The 26,236-nt window shown below is 33.9% G+C and overlaps 1 protein-coding gene across 1 annotated transcript in view; it reads right to left on the reverse strand.

The window, feature by feature from the left end:
• The window catches only part of LOC149078890 (uncharacterized), a 52,423-nt gene that overhangs the window by 20,010 nt on the left and 6,177 nt on the right, over nt 1-26,236 (reverse strand). Inside the window, exon 2 of the mRNA XM_089241077.1 lies at nt 15,423-16,512. Within this exon, the coding sequence (XP_089097203.1) occupies nt 15,423-15,779 (357 nt within the window). The 5' untranslated portion in view covers nt 15,780-16,512. The remainder of the gene's footprint in view (nt 1-15,422; nt 16,513-26,236) is intronic.

The following is a 26,236-nucleotide window of genomic DNA, read 5'->3' on the forward strand; positions in this document are numbered from 1 at the left end:
GATTTTCAATCTGATTTTTTCCCCATAGCCACGAACAGAAATTAATATTTTTAAAATAGGGAAAAAGTAGTTTTTTTTTACAATTTTTTCTTGTCACAAGGTACATACAAAGACCCAAAATCCTAATGACTAACAATTTTTGCTAAATTATGATCATTAATTTATATTAACTGAGAAGATAATTAATCTGAAAGGTGAATCAGTTACAAAGAAAAACACGCTAAATTCAGCATCAAATTTTTTTAAACATCTCAAATATGTTATTCAAGTAATTAATCATCATACATGTAATACTAATTCTACGATTTAGTCAAGAATTCCAAGAGTGAATTGAATATCGGCTTAGAAATAAGCAATTACACACAACGATAAGAATGAACACCCTGTGTAAATGTACAGTTAATACAAAACATAAATGCAGAGTTACACAATTACAGAGTTATATGTATTATATTACACACATTACAGAGTTACACTTAGCATGAGTTACACAATTTCGTACAAATTTCATTTATCAAATATATTTCATAGAAAAACTCTATAAAATATAACATTTCCATCCGATCGACCTATGTAGCTTTTTATTATCGTGAAAGTAAGTATATATGACTCCACTTTCCACCACAAAGTCGCAACCAACTTTTCTTCTCTAATTGATTTTAAAATAGTATATAAAAGAAGAAATAAAAAAATTCCCCTTCTCCTAAATAGCTATCGTTTTTTTTCCTCCAGAAACTTCTTTTTTTACGTAATTTCACTCAAAAGTACATTGGATAGAACTTTAAGAAGAAAATTTGAGGCGGTGGGAAAAAAAGTTCGCCCGAGAGGCTCTCGGAAAGTCTTGCTAGCAATTTTTTTTTTTTTCCTCTCCTGATTCCACTGGATAAAAATGAATTTCATAGAAACTGGGTATTAAAATTCCATTAAACTTTTCCTGGGCATTTTTGGTGGAGGGATAGAATGAAAAAAAAAAAGATTCCAAAGAAACTCTCGTGGATATTCTCCAACGAAGTCCGAAAGAGCGTAAATGGGAAAATCATGTCTTTTTTTTTAACATTTGAAAACAAAAAAAAAGGTGCTTTTAAAAGAAAAATATCGCGTTTGAATGATTATTCGATATTTCTTTCTTCCCCCCGTTCTCAATATACATTTATGTATTCGTATTCGACTCCTTTACGTTTTCCATATCAATTGCTCATTAAACATTCTCATTTTTCCCCAACGATTCATGCATTCCTTCAATTCATGCATTCAATTTTTATACAGGGTGCCCTGTAAATGTTAATGAAAACTTTATCTCATCAACCGTCCATCGTAGAGGTATAATTCCAACATGAAAAATGTTCGAAAGGCGTTCAAAAATTACCCTGTACCAATTTTGAGAGTGAAAATGCAGTGCGTAACAAAAAAAAAAACCCCTAACTTTTTATAACTTTTTATCGAAACTTTAAACTAAATTTTACTATCACAATTAGAAAGTTATCGCTCTGTATCTCCTGAGGCCAATAGAAGAAAAGGTCCATGTTTTTAAGTGCAATATTCGTTATGATATTTGAATTCAAAAATTGAGAAAAGTTACGAAAGAACAGCAAAAGCCAACGGACACAATGCTCCTTTCCGTCATTTATGCTGCCATTTCCCAACTTTTCGCCGATATTTGAACGCGAATATTGCCCTTAAACATTTTGAATTTTTTTTCATTAGCCTCAGGAGAGACAGGGCAACGACATCCTAATTAGAAGTTAGAAGACAGTGGAACTGTATAAAAAACTAATTTTTTTTATTTCAAGACACACTGTATTTTCATTCTCAAAACAAGTACAGGGTAATTCTTGAACGCCTTTTGAGCATATTTCAAATTGAAACTATACCTCGATGATGGACGGTTGATGAGATAAAGGCTGCATTATAATTAACTTGACACATTGTATATAAAAAAAGAGAAGTTGATTGAGAATCAAAGTTGAGAGCTTTGATTTCTGAGTTTTGAAATTTTAATATGACTGTCCACCAGATATTAGTAAATAATTTAAAATGCGGAAAAAAAAATTGAAGGAATTGGTACTATACATTTGAATGCAGTTTGAGAAAAAGTTATTCTCACGAAAGGGTTATGAAAAATAATTCAAAGAATGAACTACGGTTAAATAGCATGTCACATATCAAACCCTATAGTAAAATATAACATAGTTTATTAATTTAACTTTTCAATTCGTTAATAAACATTAAAAGTTATTTCATACATTCAAAAATAGATCAAAGATATAAAAGAAATCAAAATTGAACTCATAATCACACATACTCACTCGAATTGGTATATTTGAATGCAACTATCGAAAAAGTTATTCTTACGAACAAAAATTTGTTCGTATAAAAAAAAATAGTTTAAATTTTTGTCGATAGAGTGTACTGCACTAGAGCAAATCATGAAAATATGCGAATCACGGTCTTATAAGATTACTAGGTGTACGATTAATAGCTAGATTACGAATTTTCCAGTTACAAGCGGATTATGATGTTGACATTAATGGATAAAGCACATTGTTGGGGGAGTTTCACTTCAGCCACGAACCGCCGTCTGAAGCTTTATGAACGTTTCGGACTTGAAGAGCGATTCGGTTCGAATCACTCCTGCTGGACATTCGCACGGCACCACCCCTATCGACAAAAATGCAACCAGTTTTTGGTTGAAGAGAGTTTTTGGCTCATGAGAATAACTTTTTTTACAAACCGCATTCAAATATAAAAATTAAATTCCTTCAATTTTTTTATGTGTTTTAGAACTATTTACGAATTTATGAGGTGCACCCTATACTTTTTCAGATATTGGTTCGTTTTGAAAAATTTGGAATGAAGAAAAAAAATCAAAACTATTGTGTCTTGATAACTTTGGGTGGTGTATAGCCGCACATATTTATAGATGCATATTAATATTTATTATTTTTAATTTAGAATTCCCGGAAAAACATTCGTGCGATATGCAAATGTGTTATAAAATTAAAATAAATAGTAGCTAAAAAAAATGTACTATAACAAAAACAATAAATGTTAATATTAAAAAATAATCCACAAGGGGCGCGGTAGCCCGGTCGATGAGATGCTCGCCTAAAGTACCAAAGGATGTTTAGAGGTGTCGCGAGTTCGATACCCGGTTCGTCCTTGTCAGAAAACTTTCCTGACACAAGGGTACAACAAAAAACGGCGACTTGACCGCAGCAAAAAATTGCTACCGCAGGGAGTCCCCCATCGAGGGGTTAGCGCACCAACCTCTCGATGAGTATAAAAAAACAAGCCTGCCGTTCGGAATCGGCAATAAATTGTAGGTCCCGTTCTAATTACCCCTCGTGTGCAGAAAATGACCATGGTGCGACAAAAACGATCAAAAAATAATTCATCCAAAAAAATTTTCATTCCCGAATAGGGCATTGAAAATTAATTCGTGGTTCTCTAAAAATAAAGCCCATGGGGAATTCATATTATATATTAATTAAATGAAAACAGCCCATCCAATAACCGACAATAAGAGAAAAAAATGACATAGCCATTAGTTTGCATACTAAATCTCTTAACACCTATTTAAATTTTAATTTAAAATATCCATTTTAATTCATATTCTATCTAGAACGAATGCAAATTCATTAAACACAAATGCATTGGAAATTCCACGCTAAAAAAAAAGTTTTTATGTAAAATAAAAACTGAATTTTTATTTAGAAGTTTTAAATCAGAAATTTCCACACCAAAAACTCAATAAGAGATATTTCGAAACACATGTGTTTTTATTTCTTTCAAACTTAGGATTTGCATTGAAGATTAATTTGTGAATAAAAATTTTTCGGGTGTCTATTGAGATATTATATGAATTGGATAAAGAAATTCTAATTAATTAATCATTTAATTACTGTATCGTGTTCGTTAAAACGTAAAAAAAATGTGTTTGTTATATTCTATGATATTTCAATAGGCATTCATAAAGGTCAGACGTGAATGATTTATTATTTTAAAGAAAAAAATGTTACATTCATCAATTAACAGATGGAATTCGATGTTATTAGAATGTTTAATTTTCTGAATTAGATCAATTCACAGTAATTAGATTGTGGAGGTCTAGGAAGCTTTTATAAAGTTAGGTTCTCGATAATGCCAATGGGTATAATCTATTGCTTCATGCTTACAGAAATAAGAAGGGTGGTGTTTGTGGTCTAGGTACTTCTAATATTTCTAAAATTATAAAACGCGATGAAAATTAGTTAGGATTTTTATTCATTTATGCAAATTATCACGCTCTTGACAAGATGGGGAAAAAAAATCATAGTCCATGGAAGCGTATTATCAAGAAAGTTTCATGTTGAAGAAACTTCTTTCTCATTAAGAAAAATTTTTCGACGATTACCTAATTATTCTATAATTAATATTCTAAATAATTACTAAACCGTTATAAAAGGGAAAAAATAACATATTCAAATATATTTAAAAACGTTTCAAATAAATAAAAAAACGTGATAATAACTTTTTTTTCAGCAAAGTAGGCCATAGTTTATTGCTCTCCCTAACATCGACGTTAATTCATGTTAATAAATTCAATTTAAATTTTAAATCTGAATTTTTTTTCTTCTTCTTTTACGGTTGCTGCAAGAAATACGGGCAAAGAGCGAAATCGATATGAAATCCATATGGAATGCCCATGTAAGTCATATTACTAGAATATCTACCTTTCGTGGAAATGCGAATCGGAATTCGATAGCGAAACTTCAAGAAAGTTTTCTCCGACAGCTGTTGCTCGATGAACTAACTCTCAGTCTGAGTTCCAACTGCATGAAAGCTTTCGATCTATATTACGTACTCGCTCGTCGCGCTAACTTATGCAGTTGTTCGCATATGCAGATGAATACGGTCATTCAGCTACAACTCTGATGACATTATTATTTTATCTGAATTCAATACTTATACTGAAAATTATGTAATAGATATGTTATGGTGAATCTTATATATCCGGTTATTATACATAATCACCGAGAGTATGGGCAGGTTTGATAAATTTCCCTAAATTTATCACTTTTAGAGGCGATTATGAATAGCACCCAAGCATCGTTGGTAAATTAAATAAGTACAAAGAAAATCATCACTTTTGGCGGCGATTATGTATAACCTGTGTTGCGTCGTTGGTAAACATTATAAATTTTACCAAATTATATGATATGCTACTACTACTACTACTTAACCGTACATGCAGCTCGTACACATTCCTCTACGGACTTTCTCGTTGAACTCGATATGGTTATCCGGCTGTTCCTCAGAACCCTTGATGATAATGAAGCTGTTGTATGGAACTCAAATTTTTGAATATTTATCTTTAAAAAATTGTTCTACCGCTGTCTAAACAGCATCGTAGCCCCAGGGCAAAATGAAAGAGGGCTTATTCACTATCTATTAATAAGGAAAGTATGCAGGTCCGACCTTTGTAGGGGGGCACAAAAATTTCCCTTCCGAGAAATTTAGAAATACCACTATTCAAAAACCATTAAAATTAATAGAAATTGTTTAAAATAGCTTTAAAAACTAATTTTCTTTCGATATTATTTTTGTTTTACCGAAATATTTTTTTTAATATAATTTTTTTTTTAATTTTTGGTCGGGCTTGCAGGGGTCAGGGGCCCCCAATGTCCCATCCGAACTTACATTTCTGCTCTTAAAATACATATTTATTGAGGATAAATCATTATGCGAAATTTTATCGTGGAATCTCTATCAACTGAGGTCCCCTTAAATCTCCGCTGGCAGGGCTGCAGCCCGGAGCCCGAGATGATTCTCATTAGTTTTGTTTTTCACACTGTAAATTGATAATAGAGGGGCCGTGAAGACTAGAATGGGGGCCCCCAACACAGATCTCAGACTAGAGGCTCCAACAACAACTACTACTACTCAACCGTAAATGCAACCTCTCACACATTCCTCTCTCTTACAGCAGGATGTGTGTGCCGGAGGGGGGGGGGCATAGGTCGCCGTGCCCGACTGAACTCACGGTTGAGACTCACGTGGCTGGAGTCTTGCCATCTTATTAGGAGGCATATTCACGAATCGAGGGCTTTGATTATAACCATCACCAGAATTAGAGCTCCCGCACAAGAACTCTGACATATGCTTTTACTGAAATGATCATAATGCTAATCATAGGGTGTTTAATCTGTGTTGTCGGTGAATATCCCCTAAGTACGAAATCAACCATGGTTCAAGGGAGCACCATGGCACCTACAAGGATGGGGCTAGCAGGGCTCTAGGACGAGGACCCGAGATAAATTTGATTATTAATGTTATTTTGTTTACACTAAAAATTCAATACAGAGGATTCACTCGAGGATGGAGGGCTGATGAGTACCGAGATGCTCGCAGGGAAAAGAAAATTTGTATTCCTAATTTCATTTCCTTTCAGATGTTAGGAGGGGTACATTGTGTTTTATTTCACCTAATTTAAAAGTGATATCTCCGTTATTTCTTCTACATTTATCGTACTTAACAACTTCAATTGGGACTTACGCATAATCACTTATAAAACAAGATAAATGTAGGAAAATTTATCAAAACTGCATAAAAATAAGCACAATGCTGCATAATTACCTATTTATCACATTTACCGTAGAATATAGTCCTACGCGACACACAGTCAAGGGCGTTTTCTAAGACGATTACAATGAATAATTTGAATTAATATATACCGAAGTTATATTTTTCCTAAAATATCTTCTTATCTCTGTAAATTTCAAAACAGCACACCTATGAACAGGGGCATCAGAAGTATTTATGATCTATAAGAATTCGACATTAGTTTCATAGAAGGAATTGTAATTTCTAAATTGTTTTTCTGGGGTTGCTCGGGCACTTTCAACAAAAACAGCTCTGACGCAAATGCTCTGGAGGTAGAATAAGGGCTCTGAAATTTATTTAGAACATATTTTAATATATTTAAACTTTACAATATTATGCATATCTTATGTTTGATCCAATCGTGTAAGTCTCGTATCACGTAATCTCTCAGAAGGAATCAATGAAAAAGGCAAATGGAAAGACAAATATATAATTCCTAATGCATTTCCACACATGTATAGGTACGGTATTCAGAGGATAAATATAACAAATAGTTGACGACTGTTGATCTAGACCCACCACCACTTTTCAACTCTAAGGCCGTATTTCATTCAGAACTAATTTGAAGAATAGTATAATATGTATATTGCATTTACGAGCGCCAAATATATAAGAAAGACAGTGTCGAAATCGATTTAAACGTTAAAGAGCTGCCTTTTTCTTCATAATCAATTAATTTGTGTATTTGTTAATGCAAAGTAAGAAATCTCCGATATGCTATAGGCTGCTACTAATGTTTGTTATAATGCTGCAATCAGCCATATATTTTTCGAAATACGAGTTCATTTGTACCTTATTCAACAGGCTGCCTGATAATTTTCGGGCAGATTATGAGATGGAAAAGAAAATAAACCTTTACCCAACATACTCTCAGGAGGAACTAACGAGAAAGACAAGCACAAGGAAAAATTCGAAATTCCCAATGCATTTCGACACAATTATGGGTGAGGTATTAAGAAGGAAAATATCACCACTATGACGCTAACCGCGGATACTACATGGGTTGGTTACGAAATCTTAACTCCAGGGTGCTAATTGAAAAAAAAAAAAACGTCTGTCCAAGTGACTATTCTGACACAATTTCTGGCCACGACGTTTGATTGGAACAGACATATTTTATCTTCCTGTTCTTCTTCATGAGTATAACGCACCATAGTTTTAGATTATATCAAATCTAATTCAGAGATCGATCATTGCCGATTTTCAAATGCATTTTTCTATTGATAATATTTGTACCAAAATACTAGTCTCGGTAAATATATTTGTGGAATGTGTGTAATATTAATGGAATTCAATTTAAACTAAACATTACAAAGTTGAAAAAGTTTACGAATTCGAAATTTCCAAACATTCCCGTATAAATTAAATGCGAAATAATTGGAACTAACCAAGTTTAACCATCAATAGAAAAAGTAAAATAATTTGTTGTATATTAAGTGTCGGTTTTTTTTGATTAGTTGTATCCAGGTAATTAGGAATAAACAGATCTCTTTAAAGAAGAATATATTTCCAGTAATATATAGATCTAAACGATGTATTATTCCAATAAATTTCTGTCTAAAAGTTTCCCAAAGCAACATGATATGTATACAAAACTACAATGATAATTGGTTGCGTAGAAGGGAAAAATAGGAAAGAAACTCCAAGCGTAATCAATTTATTTAATAATATGTTGCACTGCATTCTGAGAGAAGATCCGAAACAAATTTATTTCCCATTATCGTTACTTCGTTAACATGTTTTAAGAAATTTTGAGCTCTCAAGATTCGTCGTACATCCATTATAAACTGTTTTAGACTAGTTGGGAGAAACACACACATACTTCTTCTCTTCGACTATAAATAAGCTATTTCAAAGGTTATTAAAAGCTAGCTGATGCTATATTTAGGAATGAGAGAAAATTCAACTGTTTTTGTGGGGAATCGAACCCACGTCCTTTCACTTTCCGGGTGAACGTCCTAGACCACTAGACTAAACGAACTAGAAGGCAACGAATCTCATACTCTTTCCTTGGAGCTCGTGTGCACTGGGATTCGATTCCCCGCAAAAGGCAGTTGAATTTTCTCTCTTTCCTAAATATATCTTCGAATCAGCCAGCTGTTAATAACCTTTGTATGGATAGCGGAGAGTGACATCATATCCTCGGATAAGCTATTTCACCTCCTAACTAGTTATATTACACTGAAGCAAACAATAAGGAAAAGTTTCCTCCATTTGCTTACAATATTACAATGTGTTTAATATTGTATACTTAATTCAAATAACGGTTATATATACAGAAAATAATGTGAATAAAACTCAAAATAGTTTCAAACTAGTTTTTTTCAGGAAAATCAAAATTCGAAATCAAACCTATTCGAAAGAAATTTCGTTTCAAAAGAAAAAAAACTATATTCAGTATGGTTCAGTTTATATATAATATAAACTGATATTATTATAAACTATAATATTTCATAATATATAGCAGTTTTTTGAGGGGATTATTTTACTTGTCCAATTAGACCCAAATCTCCTTCTTAAGAGGACAAAATAGTTAATGTATTAACTTGATCATCACTGCTAAAGAATCTAAAATTATTTTTCTTTTGAATATTTTTAACAAATACAAATACAACGCCACAACAGGCAAACTGCCCAACGAGGTGGCTGACTTAAGAACATCATGGATCCCCGAGCCCCTACCTACTACTGCTACACCACACATGCACCCCCCCCCCGCGGAACCCCCCAACGAATCTAAATGCAGGAATGTGCGTGTACGTGTAGTGCAACCTGACGTATAGTTTGTTTCTGTGTAATGCTTGTTATGTGTAGTGCTGTCATCTGCCCCCAGTTTTACTAACTATGAGTGAAGTGTTATGGTTGAATGATTTACCGTTGTAGGACTGTTGCTCTCTGTGGCGAGACTTTTTAACGGGGAGATCGGCTCGCATTTGCACCTTGAAGTTGGGAACCACAGAAAACCAACTTCAGCCGACCACCACTGTGGGGTTCGAACCCGGATCCTCGCATCACGAGTCCGGCACTATAACCACTCGGCCACCACGTGTAACATATATGTTTACATTCGTCAATAAAACAATAAAAATAAAATTTCTCTCATCAGCCCCCACTTTACCCTACTGCTCAACTGATAATATTTTGGGAATAGTGATAATTATAGTATGTTTGTACAAAACAATTATTCCGATAAATATGTGAAATGCTTGCAACATTAATTAAATTGGATCTAAATAAAACATTACGAAATTCCACATTTTTGAATTCACAATTTCCAAAGATATTTCCCCGAATACGTTCAGTGTACATTAAATCGTGTCATTAGAGCTATGAAAGTTTAATCACCCCCTAGAAAAATTCAAATAATTAGCGGCATATGAAAATAGTTTTTTTTAATTAGTTGTATTCAGGTAATTGGGAATATATATCTTTTAAAGAAGAATACATTTCCAGTATCATATGAATTCAAACGATGTATTATTCCTATAAATTACACTCTAAAAGTTTGATATCTATTCCAAACTACAATTATAATTGGTTGCGTAGGAGTAAAAAAAAAAGAAGAGGAAAGAAACTCCAAGCGTATTAATTTACTTAATAATTTGATGCATTGCATTCTGGGAGAAGATACGAAACAAATTATTTTCCCATTACCGTTACTTCGTGAACATGTTTTAAGAAGTTTTGGGGGCTCTCAAGTTTCGTCGCCCACCCATTATAAACTGTTTTAGAGTAGTTGGGAGAAACACACACACACTTTCTCTCTGTTCGACTATATACAGAATATTTTCCCCTCTAACTAGTTATATTATACTTAGAACTAATGGTAAGCAAAAGTTTCCTCCATTTACTTACAATATTACAAGTTTGAAGATGTTAGTCTCGAATTTCCTTCCTCTCTAAAGGGGATTCCGATATAATTAAGTGATTAGTTAAGAGTCTCTTGAATGGAAAATAAAGAAGATAAGAAAAGAACATAAAAAAGGAGTTCGAGAAACGGTGTTTTCCGTCACATGCAAGTGAAGTACCTCTCTAGGGAAGTACGTACATGTTTGCAAGTTGCTCGTTAAGAGACCCGGAAGTGTTTATATTCTCTCTATTAAACGTTTACCTGATTAATTCCAGCGTTGCAGTTAGTGTCGAGCTCTTTTGAAATGCCGACATGATAATAATGTAATTTTATTTCCAGCTGAATATTTGAGAGCGAAGTTCTCCGTAGGGATGCCGTTTTTTATGTTATGAATTGCCTGCTCAACTTTTTTCAACGCGTAAAGTATGGTGATTGTTTTTTCGATACAAAATAGTGCCTGTGTAATGAATATTTCCATGTAATTGAGCTCAATGTTGTCGTTGATTACTTCTAGCCGCTGGCGTATCCTGAAACGGTCGAGACTGCGAGTAAATTATTGTGTCATCTGACAGGTAATATCATATCGCTTTCTTAAGTAAGAATTAATACCGTAATTACTCAGAGTTCTCGAGATGAGCACCAGGGCTGTTGCATGGTTCACCGGTATCGGTACTAGCTGACGTCATCACCCTGACACACCGGACCAGAACATGATTCCCACTCTGTCCCCAGAGGGGGATTTGAGCGGTTGACGAAACCATCGTCCTGGCAAAACCGATTTGTGGCCATTGGTTACCCTTGAATTGCATTTTAGTTAAAAATTACTAGAGCAGTGACGTCACGAACCTGATCCGAGACCACACCCACTGAACCAATGCGGCAAGAGCGACCTCAATGGGATACGATAGCCCTAACTAATGAACTAAATTACTTGACTTAAAATGAGTCACTTAAACGTGACCAACGGGATATTCACAGATCACTTAAGTAGTTCATGGCACAGTTCCATATCATATAAATGGCCCGCGGTATAAATCCAGATCACTAAAGTGGCCGGCAGTAAATTTACACATCAACTAAGTGACCCGCAGCACATTTACAGATCGCTTAAGTGGCCCGCGATACATTTTCAAACGAATAAGATGGCTCGCATCCTACTAAAGGTTGAGCAACTTTGCCGTAAGAGGTGCTCTCTGTTGGATGATAAGCGTAGACAGTGCTCGCAAATCGAGCAAAGTTGAAGTAGTCTAGGTAGAACTTCATTTTACAACTAAACTAAGAAACCTTTTTCTTAGGAAAAAGGAAATTTCTCACCAATCTGAAATAAACCGTTTTGGCGTAATCGCATGTCAAAGTAGCTTTGCGGTCAAAATGACAGCATCCGTTGTTCTAGTGTTAAAGGGTTTTATTCCGGCTTTCACGCAATACGTGACATCAGCTATGAAAAAAAAAGCATGCATGTATGAGTGTTACATGTTTAAGTCTCGAAATACTTTTTTTAATGTAATTCTTCTCATCCGCTTGACAATAAAAAAAATTGCATTCCTTTTTTCACTACCAAAAAATGTTCTCAACGTTTCTCATCGACTTCATATCCATCACACAAATCGAATAGCCACCGATAACACTTCCTGACACTGATCAAGAACTAGACATTCAGCAACAACCTGTTTAAGAAAGAACATGGAGGAGAAGAAGAAAAATGTGAACGAGAGAGAAAGAGAGAGACAAGACGAGGAAAAATTGATGTTATTAACAGCCCAAGAACATATCTTTGCTGCTTGTGACAGCGTTATTGCTGAACGGCCATTTTCTCCCCCAAATGTGATTTATGGACCGGAACTTTTTGGCCATTGATGGAAAAGCGCATAAAAGGGGGAAAATGATCCTCCGATGAAATTAGTTGCTTACGATGGCACAGTTTCCGTGAAACGAAAATTATTGCTTATCAATACAGTCAATGGGCTACTGGAGGCCTTATAAAATGGCTATTTCCTCTCTAACGATGCGTCTGAAAGCGAGGCCGAGGCGTTTCTAGGAATGTAACCAGGGTTGAGATACTTTCCTTGCAAGACACCGACGCCAGAGTAGATAAATAATATTCTAACGGTTAAATGGTTAACAATAACAATAGTTTGGCCCATAAATCGTTACGAAACTCAATGTATATCCGAAAATGGGGGCTGGAATTCCAATGGGCAGCTATTTGTTCTCTGCTATTCAAGTTCCTGGAATAGTTCCCAGAAACGGATTCCACTATCACAGGAATTCCTATACAATGCTGATTGATTTTAATGAAGTGCAGTGCACTTCGCTTAATATGATCACATAGGAACTCGAGTCTTCTGATATCAATAACCGATTGGCAACTATATCCGAAAGAATCTCGTTTGTAACGATAATGAACATGTGTCCCGTTTGGCCGAACGTTACGTATGAAACTAGACAACAGCAACTTTCCACATAACTGGTCTCAAAATGTGAAATTATTTGTTATAAAGCAGATTTTTTCTCCCTTTAAGTCATAGTTCCCTAAACTTTTTGTCCCCCATTGCTGTCCTTCTTAAGAAAAAACAACTTTTTCATTACCCCTAGCTAAAGGATATACCATGGATATCTATAGGGTCCTATAGATATCCATGGAGAAAGAGAACTCCTTGAAGAGAAATTAACACTTAAATTATCCCCTCCAAATATCCCCAGGTACATCTGCCGATGTCGAGAGAAGTCTATCGTCTTTTCAGCAATTTGATGAAATCCGATATTTAGAATTGATGTGATTTTCAATAGATAAAGATTTTTTTCCATTTGACATCCAATTAATAGAATGACTGGTTCAGTTTCTAAAGGAATTTGTTTTGCTATTTTAATAGCAAATTTTTGTCATTTTTGAGAAGAGATTTTCTTTTATTTTTTAAGGCATCTTTTCGAATTTTTAGGGCATTTTCTTCGAAATTTTGGGACATTTTTTGGATTTTTTTCAAGAATTTTTTAGGTCAACAACATCGCCTTGGTGATAATAGGGCCCGAACGATAATATTATAGATGATTCTAATGAACGGCGTCTGCGGTATTCGACTTTGATTTTTTTTTTCAGATCATCATCCACTTTTAATTAGTTTATAGAAAACAAAACGATATAAAGTGATATTTTTTTTATCCTCATTCCCCAAAATGGATTATGGATATGATACGTCACGATAATAAATGACGAGAAAAGGTTTTTGTGACTCGCATTGAGCCACGTTCATCGAAGCTAATTCCATTCAGCAGTTTTAATTAATTTTTACGATAGGGCTTTGATAATTAGACTTTCGTTTCTTAATGGTTCCCATGCTAATGACATCTCGGTGTGAACACGCAGCCTGCCATTATATAGATTACTATAAAAAAATAAAATAAAATGAAATGGCGAGAATATCGATAAGTGATGACGTGAAATATTTTTTTTTCTGTGTATATAAATGACTTCCTATATTATATTCTGAATATGAATTTAAACGGCCTATCGTGACTAAAACGATGTGTTATCACAAAGGAAATAATTTCCGTGAAGACTTTTTCTCTTCGGTTTTAGTGATGTATTTTTATATTTCTGCGGGAGGCTTCGTGTATGATTATAATGTGATCAGCAATGTGAAAGATCGTGTGTGAAAATGACTTTTTCTTTCCTTAGAAATGACTAGGTTATTAAAAGTTACCGTTATGTAGAGTAATTTTTTTTTACTATGAATGTCTGTAATAAGAGATGGTTGCGTACTTGAGTGTCACGACCCCCTGATGTCGATTTTTCAAAAATGACTTTAAAAAAAATGCATTTAATTGCAAGAAAAATGCAAAAAAAAATCGTGGCAATCGGTTAATTTAATTCTTTCAAAATAAAAGAAAGGAGTTATGAATTATAGTGTCAATTTATATGCAAGGAGAAACGCCCTGAACGCGATTTTCTCCGATTGCAGTTTTTTGTAGTCATCCGTTATATAAAACAAAAACTACCACACCAAAAGTTCTGAAATTTTGCAGAAATGTTTATTCGACATGTGTCAGTAAAATGAACTATCGATTTTGCAACTGCAAAACGGGAAGTATTGTTTTTTTTATTGTTTGTTTCAGATATTTGAAATTGTTTTTCGAAGTTTAAAATTCATAAAATTCTAGTGATCAGTCAGATGTCCAAGTTCGAGTTTGAAGTAGTAAATTGTTATATAGCGTATGACCAGAGTTGATTTTCTGTGTAAAAAGAAAGTTGTTAACACCTTTGTGAACTCATAATGTGTACGCATCGAGAGCGATGGATCAAGAAAACAGTTATGATTAACGCCCTTTGCGTAAAAGATTTTGACAAAAAAATATGCACGATCTGTATCTGAGGTATCGGCGATAAATCTCCAAAACTGGTATCCTTGTTCGCATGTTAGAAACGTCAGGAAATAAAGATGAGGGCAGTAGATATATTTCCCATAATGTTTTACTGAAAATAAAAAAAATAAACCGTCACGTGTGAAGAATAAATATTAACACAGTCCCACAATTAAAGATAATAAAGGGAGGGGTGATTGTTGTGAACGGGGAGGGGAAATAACAACTTTCGTTCGTAGGATTACAATGAAGCTTCGTGGTGATGAGAAAAGAAGTAAAGAAATCAGGGAGAGCTGGAATAAATTTGTACCAGTGCGTTGGGACAAGATATCTCTTTAAGGGGACATAAGAATCCGCGTTAAGGGGGTTAAAGGAACAAGAAATCATGAGGGATACGAGAAAGTAGTTCGAAAATTAATGGATTCAGCAGGTTTTAGCAGTAGTAGTTACACACCTTTCTCTGCTGGTATGAACATTTCAATGAGAAGTAAAGTTCAAGTAAAACAAAACATTGAATCATTACCAAAAACAGAATGTATAAAAGTTAACAAGTGCAAATAAATTGTCTCACCTTGAAAGAGAAAGCTCCATCTTCCAATTCCCCTTCGAAGCTGCCGCAATTCGTTTGAACAACGGGATTGGTGGAAAATTTCCCATTAGACGAAGAAGCGAACGGGAAAGAATTGCCCTCACTTTGTCCAAACAGACCAGGAAAGCTGACACACGCGATAATTAGAGTCAGGGCGAGAAAAACCAGAGCGGACGTTGCAGAAAGTATGAGAACAATTTTTCTCGTCCAACAAGTCCTCGGTGCTTCATCCTCCCTGTGGCTTGATGAAGCGCTTCTTATCTCCGAATGCGCTTCGAACAGTTCGTCTTCGTCATCGCGGTTATTGCACTGTTTGTAGTCTTTCCTCAAGAGAGACATCGTTATTTTTTCTTCCAAGGCGATCACTTGATAAATGCAAGCGATATTCAACGATTCTCACACCGGAGCTTTAAGACGGAAAAGAAAAAGAGAGAAACGAACCGGTAGAATGATGATAATGACGATTCTCGTGCTTTAATGCGACGAGGCTTGATATCAATTTACGTAACGAGACGAATATCTTTTTCTCTTCCTTTTTTCAGCTGAGCGAATGCGTAATTATTCGCATTCATTTACGTGTGAATAAAGAGCTCCTTTAAGAATTCTTAGTGCTGAATTTTCCATTTTTATGTAGCGAAACAATCCACAGAAATTGCTGAGAAGCGTATTATTCTTCCCGAGAAAGCTCAGTTTTATCGCTGAAGTTCCAGGTTTATCCTCTTTTTTTTGTCCCCGATATTTGCAAGAGGAAATTCACGACGAAATTATTATCCGTATTGTTGAATTTCTTGAATTTCGAAAAAATTTAGAATGTAATCAGTTGATGTTCGCAGATTCGCATATGTATCAGGTCTTGAATTTACGAAAAAATTTGAGTAAGCTTAATACTCATTTCTTTCGATTTCGTCAAGAATAGTTACACAATAGCTTTCAAATGTTTTCGTAGCTTCATTCCAAGACACTAAGTTTTATTTCCTCTCAATATGCGTTTCTCCTTTTCAAACCTATCCGCACATTATTCCAAGGTTCATGACTTACATTTTTCTCACGGGAACCATCAGGAGAGAAAGACCTAGAAGAGAAAATGGAAAATGCCATGAAGCTTAGCAATTACCCCTCTTCTTGAATTTTTCAAATTTTCTTAATTCATTAACATAATGAGCTTAGTCAATGATGAATCTCAATGGATGCATCATTGTTACATTACTTCATTATCGCTAATATCACTAGTAATCTAATGAGTAAATTAACATCTGATTATCAAATTCGTCGATTTTTCAAAATGCATCTTAAACTAAATTTTTATCCTATACCATAATTTTCATATCCAGTGCATTGCCTTATCGGTTTGCATATGCGGTACATAGACCACAAAAAAATATATATTTATACATAATATATAGCAATTGCGGGGAGTATGGCTTACTGGGGTAATATGGGATACCGAGTTTTCTCTTTCTTCACGTATGACAGCTAAATTGCATAGTGGTAAATTACTTGATGCTATAGACAAGGGGTGCACGACCTCTTCTGTCCCCAGGCCAGATAGGCGTTATTTCTGCCTCTAGAAACTTTTATATAAAGAGTGACTATATCAATCGGATTTTATGGAATATTACCATGATTTTGACCTGTCCAACTGCTTTATAAATTATCCCGTTTTTTCTTTTATATTCAACAAGGCTTAGTTGAATTTTCGAAATCAAAAATTATTTTCATGATGAATAAATTATATTAAAATAATTGTGATTCCAAGAATCATAATTAATCGTAGTCATATAAATATATTCGTCTCACATGCTTCACAAATTTTTCTTAGGTAAATGACAACTTCACTTGCTTTCGTTAATTTTCTCTAGGGCTGGTCCGATTAATCGATCAAATGTTAATCGCAGTTAAAATTGTAGGTGAGTTAATCGACTCGATCAACTTGATTGAAATTTTCAGTAAAAGTTTTTATAATAAAACTTATTGGCGAAATTGATTTAGATGCCTCAAATAATATTCCTAGATATAACAAAAAAAAAGTTTTCTTTGAAAATTTAAAGTTTTATTATGAGCCCAGGTTCAAGAAATGCCCTAAATTTTCATTCAATGTTTTAAGATAAGAAAAAAAGTGAAATGGGCCAATGTTTAGCAAATACAAGGGTAGCAATGACCGAAAATGTAAACTTTTTAATTAGCTTAATTTGAAAAAAAAATCTTATTTTATTTGCATATGCATAACATACATAGATATCATAGGGGCTGGATAGGGATGGACAATTGGGTTCTTGAGCACGAGATGTCCATACAAAAATTTAACATTCTTATTTCAATAACTTTACAATCCCTTGAAATATGAATGACATATCTGAGTACTACACGTTATTTGGATACTTTTTCCAAGTGGAAGTATGCCTCTACAATCAACGGTTCCCCAGTAAAATACCATATGCCTTGTTACCTATGCACCCTGTATATATAGTGTTAATAAATTCTATCTATGTATGTTTCTCCAGTTTCTATGTTATTAGCCTAAAGATTTAATAAAGTTTACCCGATTTAAAAAAAAATAGTAATAATATTGATTTATCGGAGAGGGAATTTGAAAATTTACAAAATATAGGCCAAAGTAGCCCTTCTGTACGGTATTACAAAGGTTCCGTACAGCACAAAAGAAGTTAATAACCCCTGGTCTAAAAATAGCTAATTGAACTTACATTTAATTGCATCCACTAATTATATTTTCCATAGAATTCCAAAAAAATCTTAAATAGAAATCTAGTTAAAATCATATCATTGAAAAACCGAGCAAAAATTGTCATTTCTCATTTCTCCGCAACTGTTTGTCATCGAATACTTTTATACATCTCAATCGGCGCAAAAATGGCAATTGAAAAAGTCAGTAAAGAGGCACTCCCGGTGTAATAAATAAATAAAAAAATATTTCAAGATTCTCATTTCTCTTATATATATATAGGATCATGGAATTATAGTCTCATCATTCTAAAGGACAATATCCCTTTAAATCATTTGAAATATCCAAAGTAAAAAAAAAAAAAAAAATATATATATATATACATCTCCTTAAAAAATTTATCACTAGAAATATTGGCATATTATATCAATATATACGTGCGTATAAATATATTGCATTTGAAGCTCAAGTACTCAAGGGATCACGGTCGAATAAGTATTTTTCGCTCCGTCTCTGAAGAATACGAAAATTTATGGAGCGAATACAATGAATAGAGATAAGGACGAGTGATCTCTTTTATTATTTTTTTCTTATTATTATTATTTCCACTAAAGTATAAAAATGTTGAACTTGGGACCCAATAAAATATCGTTCGGTCGAAGTCAGGGGCTCTCTCTTCTTTTTTTATTGTCCCAAATAGAAATTCGAAAATGGAGTTTTATTTCCTGTGAGATGATTTTATGAGATTATAATCCACTTCCATCACTATTTTTCCCCTCCTTCTCTCCATCTCTCCTCTTGTTGCTACAAGTAATACATGGGGGAAAAAAATTGTACGTGGGGAGAAAAGACATTTCCTCAATTCTTTTTCCAAAAAAGTAATTTCTAGATAGCATAGAACGAGGGGATTTTCACCAAAACTTGAGAAAATGAAACGAGATTTCACTTATCTTATTGTTGTTTTTTTTTTTTTAAATAAATATTTGTATTTGGAATCCCTATTATACGAGCCTGATTTGTGAGGTAAGATAAAACTGATTTTGTAGGTATTTTTTGCAAAAAATGCATTCTTTTTTTTTGAAACACTGAAGGTAATGACTCCGTTTAAATTATTTATTTATTCTTTCCAGTCTCGTATTAAACGATTACACGGTATTTTAAATGTATACGTGAAAAATTTCGGTCTCAACACTAACTCATTTCCATCCGTGATAAACTTAATACTCTATAATCACGCGTGACAGGCTTTAACAAATGCCATTACTCAAGAAATATATTGAAGTTAACGTCTAATACTGAATGATTTACATGTAGTAATTATTATTATCACGTAGCCTAAATAAGTTTTTTATCTCATAAATATTTCTGAGACTACATAGAACGAATCTGATAGTTTCTAAAAGTTTTCCCACAATTTCAACGACGATAATTTTATCTGTAGGTTGATGTGTGAAATAAATTTATATGCACAGTAGTTTCTTTTGAAATTTCGGGTCTGGTTGAAGATTGATTATTGCATCATGGTACCAAAACGTACTTGATAATGGACATTTTTTGTTGTCTAGTATATGATTACGTGCATATTCTTTGAAGTGCTATTTTAATGTATTATAATAATGCATTAAAAAAATAAAGATTGTAAGATCATATATTTTAGTCTTATTTATGTATAAAATGATGAAAATGCCGAGTATGTATGTAATAAATATTTTTCACTCGACAAGGCAATGTATAGGATGTTTAATCATTAATATTATGAAATTCTAAAAGAAACATGAACCAAAAGTTAAACGCACAAAACTTCTATTCGAAGCAGTGACGCCACGAGCTTCGCGCGGAAGTTTCCTGCTATAGATGGTGCCGGACCTGCACAGTCAGAAGCTAGTTCCCTAACTATTCGACTGCCAAGCGGCAAAATTCATCGCATTTTCCTTATGTATATATTCTAAACTATATGACCCATGAAGATTCATTGGAAAAATTCCCCTGTATATGTTTTCTGCTCCATAGAAACTACATTAAAACTGCAGGATGACGTACATAATTAAAGCTTCTCTGTTCTAAAAATGTTCGCAAACGTTCGTCATGTTCGTAAAAGAGTTGAGTTTGAGTCGAGTTCACCAGCAATGCACTTTCGGTTAGAGTCAACGTCATACCCTTTAGAGCAGTGTTTCCTCAACCTATGGGTCCACAACGATGGTGCTGGTCGTCCACAAGCAAAATGTATTTCATGAGAAAGAAAAAAAAATCATCTTTACTGGGAGACCACTTTCCTTACCGGAAACTGATCTGAAATGCGGTAAAATACGGGAATTATCTCCAAAACTGCTGCCATAAGTCGGCAAAGTTACCAACTGTTACTGCAGTCACTGAAAACTGTGAATCAGTGTAAAAGTGAACGAATACTGGGAACTCGCAGTGAACTGAAATGTAGTAGTTTACAGATGAAACGTTGAACACGTTAACATGTGTAAGATCTAAAAAAAGTTGTGTATTTTTTTATATTTTTAGTCATAATTATCATAGTACAACTTATATGTCATGAAAAAGGTATCTTCATTCGTCATTTTAAATAAAGATTACGAATTCGAATAAGCATCGTTGAAAAATAAAGAGACAATTGTATGAAATCGGAATGGACAAAGAGCACATGAATGTTCAGTGAAATACAGGACACATGCTCGCGTTACCAATGAAGAAAGTAAGAGGTCTGTCGAATTGTCTCAGATATTTTACTGGTTCTTAGATTCAGAAACGTTGAGAAACGCTGGTTTAGAGAAAAAGTAAAATGAGAATGGTTCTCTCTGATGTGGAAATGTTTAGATATAATGTACCTTGCAATAAAGCTTGAGGAGGCTCGTCCCATGTTTGCGAAAAATTGGCACATACACTAAAGTTTTCATAGAAACACCTCTAATGGTGAAAGTAGGATCCTATTCATTTTCCTCTAAATTCCTTTCTCATCTCTTCATTAAGGGATGTTTGAAGTTTCGTGGTTTTCTGATGAATAGTTACGGCAACAACGGTTCGAAACGGGAAACTTCAGTTAATTTTTTTATCATTGCACTTCCTGAAATTCATTGCCATTCAAAGTACATTCATCGGACAAAAAAAAAAGAAATATAATCTCAAAGGCACGGTGAATGATGCTCGACTTGAAATTGACGAGTGTAGACGTGTATTGACAGATTACAGAAATTCCCTCTTGTTTCTAATGTGCCATGAAAGTGGCCTGAAAAAGCTACTTACACATGAGCAATATGTGCACAAAATTTTATAGAAAACAACCTCTAGTGGTGTAAGTAGGAATCTATTTATTTTGCTCAGAATTTCTTGCCCACACATTCATTAAGACATTATCAAAACTTTCTAGCTTTCTAATTTTTCAGTGCTCTAGGGATGTGGAGAGCTTAAGCAGCTGATCTTTAATCATGAACACCTAGTATATATTAATATCTCTAATATTTATCGCCGCGATAACGAAAATTTTACCAATTGAAAAAATTTCAAAATAATTTTTTTTACTTTAAATTTTGCATTGAAAATGTTAAATCTTAAAAAAAAACCCGAAAGAATTTAACGAATTGACAAAGGAAAATTTTCAAATTATTCCGAATAAGGAATAGTTTCACATGAAATTTTTGTCTCGTAGAATTGAAGAATAGAGGAGAAATGAAATAAGCATTGATTTTCTTAAGATCATTCGTTGTTCCGCAATTTTCTTACAAGATCTTTTGCCCTTTCTTCCTCTCGATATCTTTTCCTTATTACTATTATTTTTCTATACGTTTAATGGATAAGACCAGGAATAATAAGAAAGAAAGAAATAAAAAGAATTTATCAATTTCCATCCACAAGATATAAAAGGTCAATCGATGTGTGATTCGCTTTAAAAAGAATAATATGATGGTGGTAGTTCTCGAAAAAAATAGGTTTTTTTTTCTTCCTCTCCTTCTTCAAAGAAACTTTTCCATCTCCCCTTAAATATCCTTGTAATGTTGAAATTATTTTTTTAACAGATATTTTTTCCATTATTCCCTGATTTTTCTTATTCAACCATTTCACTCCATTATATGTGCTAAAGAAATCGGGGAACTTCATTTGACGTCTCAAATAGGAATTTCTTTCAAAATCTTCATATTTTTTTGAAAAGATTGGGCTTCTTAGTACTTTAGAAAGCTCACGCACTCAATCTTAGAAACGTTCTAAAAAAATTGCGAAGTCTCTGGTTACTCCTCGGTTCATCAGGTTAAAGCGTGATTTATACGGGAATTGGCGACTATTTCGAGTTTTTGCCTGATGAGCCGTGATGCTGCTCCCAGTCTGTTATAAAGTTATCCACGAAAAATAACCTCACTTAAATATTTGACATTTTGGTAAGTTAATTCAAGTCTGGAAGTCACCAGAAAATTTCAAGAATTGATGTTTGCTGGTGACTTCTAGGCATTAGCCTTTCCGTGAAGCGATTGGCCACCTCTTTCTTAGTCTACTTTCATTGGTATTTAGAGAAAATAAAAAGCTGTGGTTTGCACTAGAATACTCATCGTGGCCTGGAAATTGTATTTACCTTTCTTTGATTTCAAAAAAAAAAAATCACTCACAGGTTACGCTATAAAACCAGACATAACACATACCTGCAGCACGGTGTACAATTGATGTTTATGACAATTTGCGTTGCATAAAAACGATCTAATTTCAACATGAGCACACTTTATAGCTTGGCCTCCGACTACATCTTAACTAGTGAAAGGATGCTGGTGCTCATGATGAAATGTGGTAGTTTTATGCAACGCTAATTGTCATAAACGTTATTTATACACTGCTTTTGTTGCACTTTATGTGGAGATTTTTTCGTTTTACTGCTCCACTTGTCAGTGAAGTTTGAACTTTTTTTATTTATCTTACAAAATGCAAACTAGGCCATTCATTATAAGTACTTTTAGTGCAAACCGCACTTTTCTTTATGAAACTTGGTTGATTTTTTTATTAATTTTCAAAATGTCTCCAGAACTTCTCGTCCACCCCCCTGTATAATATAAAACATATAATAAACACATAGAAATAAAAGTGTTAATCACTATTAATAAGCTAATTATTCAAACATATGTCAACGTAAAATGTGAACGCAATTTTGTTTTTTAAATGATAGAATAAATAATTATCCAATGGAACATCGAAAAAGTGAATTATAATTTTTCGATTTGGAAGTAAAAGGAATTCGCTCAAGAGAAAACTCAAAATAATCTACTATATATAAAATTTTAACTATTAAATACACTATACGTATAAAATAAGAAACATGAATTTGAAAACTTAATTTATTGCTACATCATTTATAGATGCTCGTTTTAACAAGAATGAAGCAGTAATAAATAATTCTTACTAATATTAAGAGAATATATGAACTCTGGAAATTTTTTTCTTTAATTTTTATTAAATTCACGAATACGTGTTTTGGGTAATAAAAATTTAAAATAGATCGAATGGTGTTTTTTTTTGTAGCTACTTTAATACCTCTATTTTAAAACTTCACAAGCGATGTTCGTCTAAAGAGAAAATAAAAACATCATTATAAGATGAGATTTTTTTCATTTTATGGTTTGTCTGACTTGCTTTTTTAACTGCAAATATTTCTTTAATTTCTTCTTTTTCGATCTTTTATTTTCTATATAATCCATTCGCAATTATGTTTTGTTTTCCATACTTGTTTTATCATAATGTTTTGTTCTGAGTAAGGGAAAAAATCATTTTCAATGCTATTCTATGTTAGAAAAAAGCTATATATTTACAGCCGCGTAGAGAACAAACGTTATAATGAACATTTTTTTGTAATTTAATTTCTTTTTCGGAGAAATAAAATACCTGGAAGGCTTTGTTTTAATGAGAAACAGACTATTTTTATTATGATTGACTATATAACCTACAGGCATATGAGTGCATTTTTTAAGGTATTCAAATAAATAACGAAAAAAAATTCTATAATATAAATTGACAATAATGAGAAATTTTTCCTCAAGCGTAAAAACATAAATGTGCATATTATTGTTATTATTTATATTTTTCGATGTTTTTAATAAATACTTGATGGAAAAACACCAATCGATATACATTAAAATGCACAGCTTGTGTATTTTTGTCAAAAGTATTTTCCAACTGTTTTATTTTTTATGGATATGCTGGAAAGTAATCAAGCAGCAATACTTTGGTTCGTAGAATATTAACACCAGAGCGATAGATAGATGAAGGGAAGAATTTTCAACTAAGCCCCTGAAATGAGCAAAATTTACGCTGTTTTGGAAATGAATAATTTTCCGAGTTTTCCTCATTAGGTTCGAGATGATTAGGAATTTCCTTGAATCAGTAATACCTGCAAGTTTAAATATATTTAAATAGCTAAGAAAGAAATATATATTCTTCCGAAGATTGCGCGCGATTTTTCACGTTCCACAGCGTTGGTATTCCCGACATGTTCTCGTTCCTAGTATTGTAATTAGGGAATATATGACAGCTGTCAGAATTTTTTCGCGGAATATATTGTTCCTCGAAACCGTAAGACGATGTTCTTGAATTGTATTTTCCCGAAAGTATTTCCACCCCCCATCGTCTCTAAAACCTAAAATGGAATTCCACGTATTCTTTCATTAGCATAGTTTGCTATTTCCTGATCAAGCACGTTATATTCCGCACGTTGTGTGTATATTCTGAAGGGCTTTTCAGTGGCATCTCCTCAAGTAATTCGCCAGCTCCTCTGTGAGCGGCCGCTTCGAACCATTTATTTCTGAGAACTATTCCTTTAACGAGATCTCGCAGATTAGGAAGGCGTTCGTCTCTTTTGTGATAGGCGTCCTCTCGCATAGTAATTCAGCCTCGACTCAATACTAACTCTGTAGTGAGACACAAACACACACATGCACAGCTATTCAAAGTTTTATCAATTCAGATAGAGCATCAGTACACAGGAATATCACGGGGAATTCTCATAGACTTACCAATTTACTTCCGAGTGAAGAGTAGATCGCATTCGTCTGAACACAAGGAAGTCCACCGAAGTTTGTATCAAAATAAATCTTGAAAGACTCTGTTCTACCATGTTGTCATTGTATTCGGATGTAAATCAGTCTCTCTCACTGCTACCACCACAATGAAGTCGAGTTCATAGAAAACTTTATCCGTGTCCGACAAAACTGTTTACCAGAATTTATGCCGCTAAGAACATCTGATATACAGGCATAATCTTAGCTCTTAAAGTTCATAGTATTAGCTGAAATGTGTATTATGTTTGCAGTGTATATGCATGAATACTTCGGATGTCTTTCCGAAATTCTGGCCCGTGGGAGTTGATTTGAATGAAATTGAATTCGTAATGAAAGAAATACTACCAATCGTAGAGAATGTTTTCAAATCTGGGCGGTAGAACCATGGTCATATACCATGGGTTGAAAACCCATACTGACGAGTCATTGAAGGGGTACGCGTGAAAAATGATCAGTTATAGCGAGGAAACCGGAAGGAATAAAGAATGCAAAGCGTGAGTTATGGTGCTTTGTGCATCCACTGTGGCATCTAAATGAGGGGACCAACCGGGAATCAGGTTAAGGACAACCCAAATCATGGAGAATCCCACAAGTCATTAAAGAATTTAATTCATTTTGATCATTTTTTCTAATTTAAAGAATTTTGCTCATTCCTGTTCCTTACAAGTGAGAAACACGTTTTTTTTCCCTTGATAGTTCTATTCTTCGAGTCCAACGGCATCATCAGGCTCTCCGAGACCGTCTAACCGTTCGGGAAAGAGCGCAAACCATTCCAAGATGGTCTCTCTGGGCGGTCAGCGGTAATGTCTGTCTGCCTGTTTTTTTCGATACTGATATTTTTCCTGACGTATATAAAATAGGAGCTAATACGGGGTGGCCCTTCAAATGTGGTGCTGAAGCTCAATGCCTAATTCTAAGATTGGTCGTCTATTGGATCCACCACAAGCAGCGTGGGCTACAACAGCTGACATTGAGTCAACGACGACTAGAAGCGTCTAACGTGGGCGTCTACTGAAAGTGCCACTTACACGATTCTCAAATCGTACCGCGTGCGGACGAGTGTGTTCGTTAATAATCTTAAG

This window comes from Pholcus phalangioides, unplaced genomic scaffold (genome assembly GCF_987345545.1).
Source record: "Pholcus phalangioides strain wild (caught in Gottingen) unplaced genomic scaffold, Ppha-v1.0 ptg000013l_1, whole genome shotgun sequence".
NCBI classification, from domain to species: Eukaryota; Metazoa; Arthropoda; class Arachnida; order Araneae; family Pholcidae; genus Pholcus; species Pholcus phalangioides.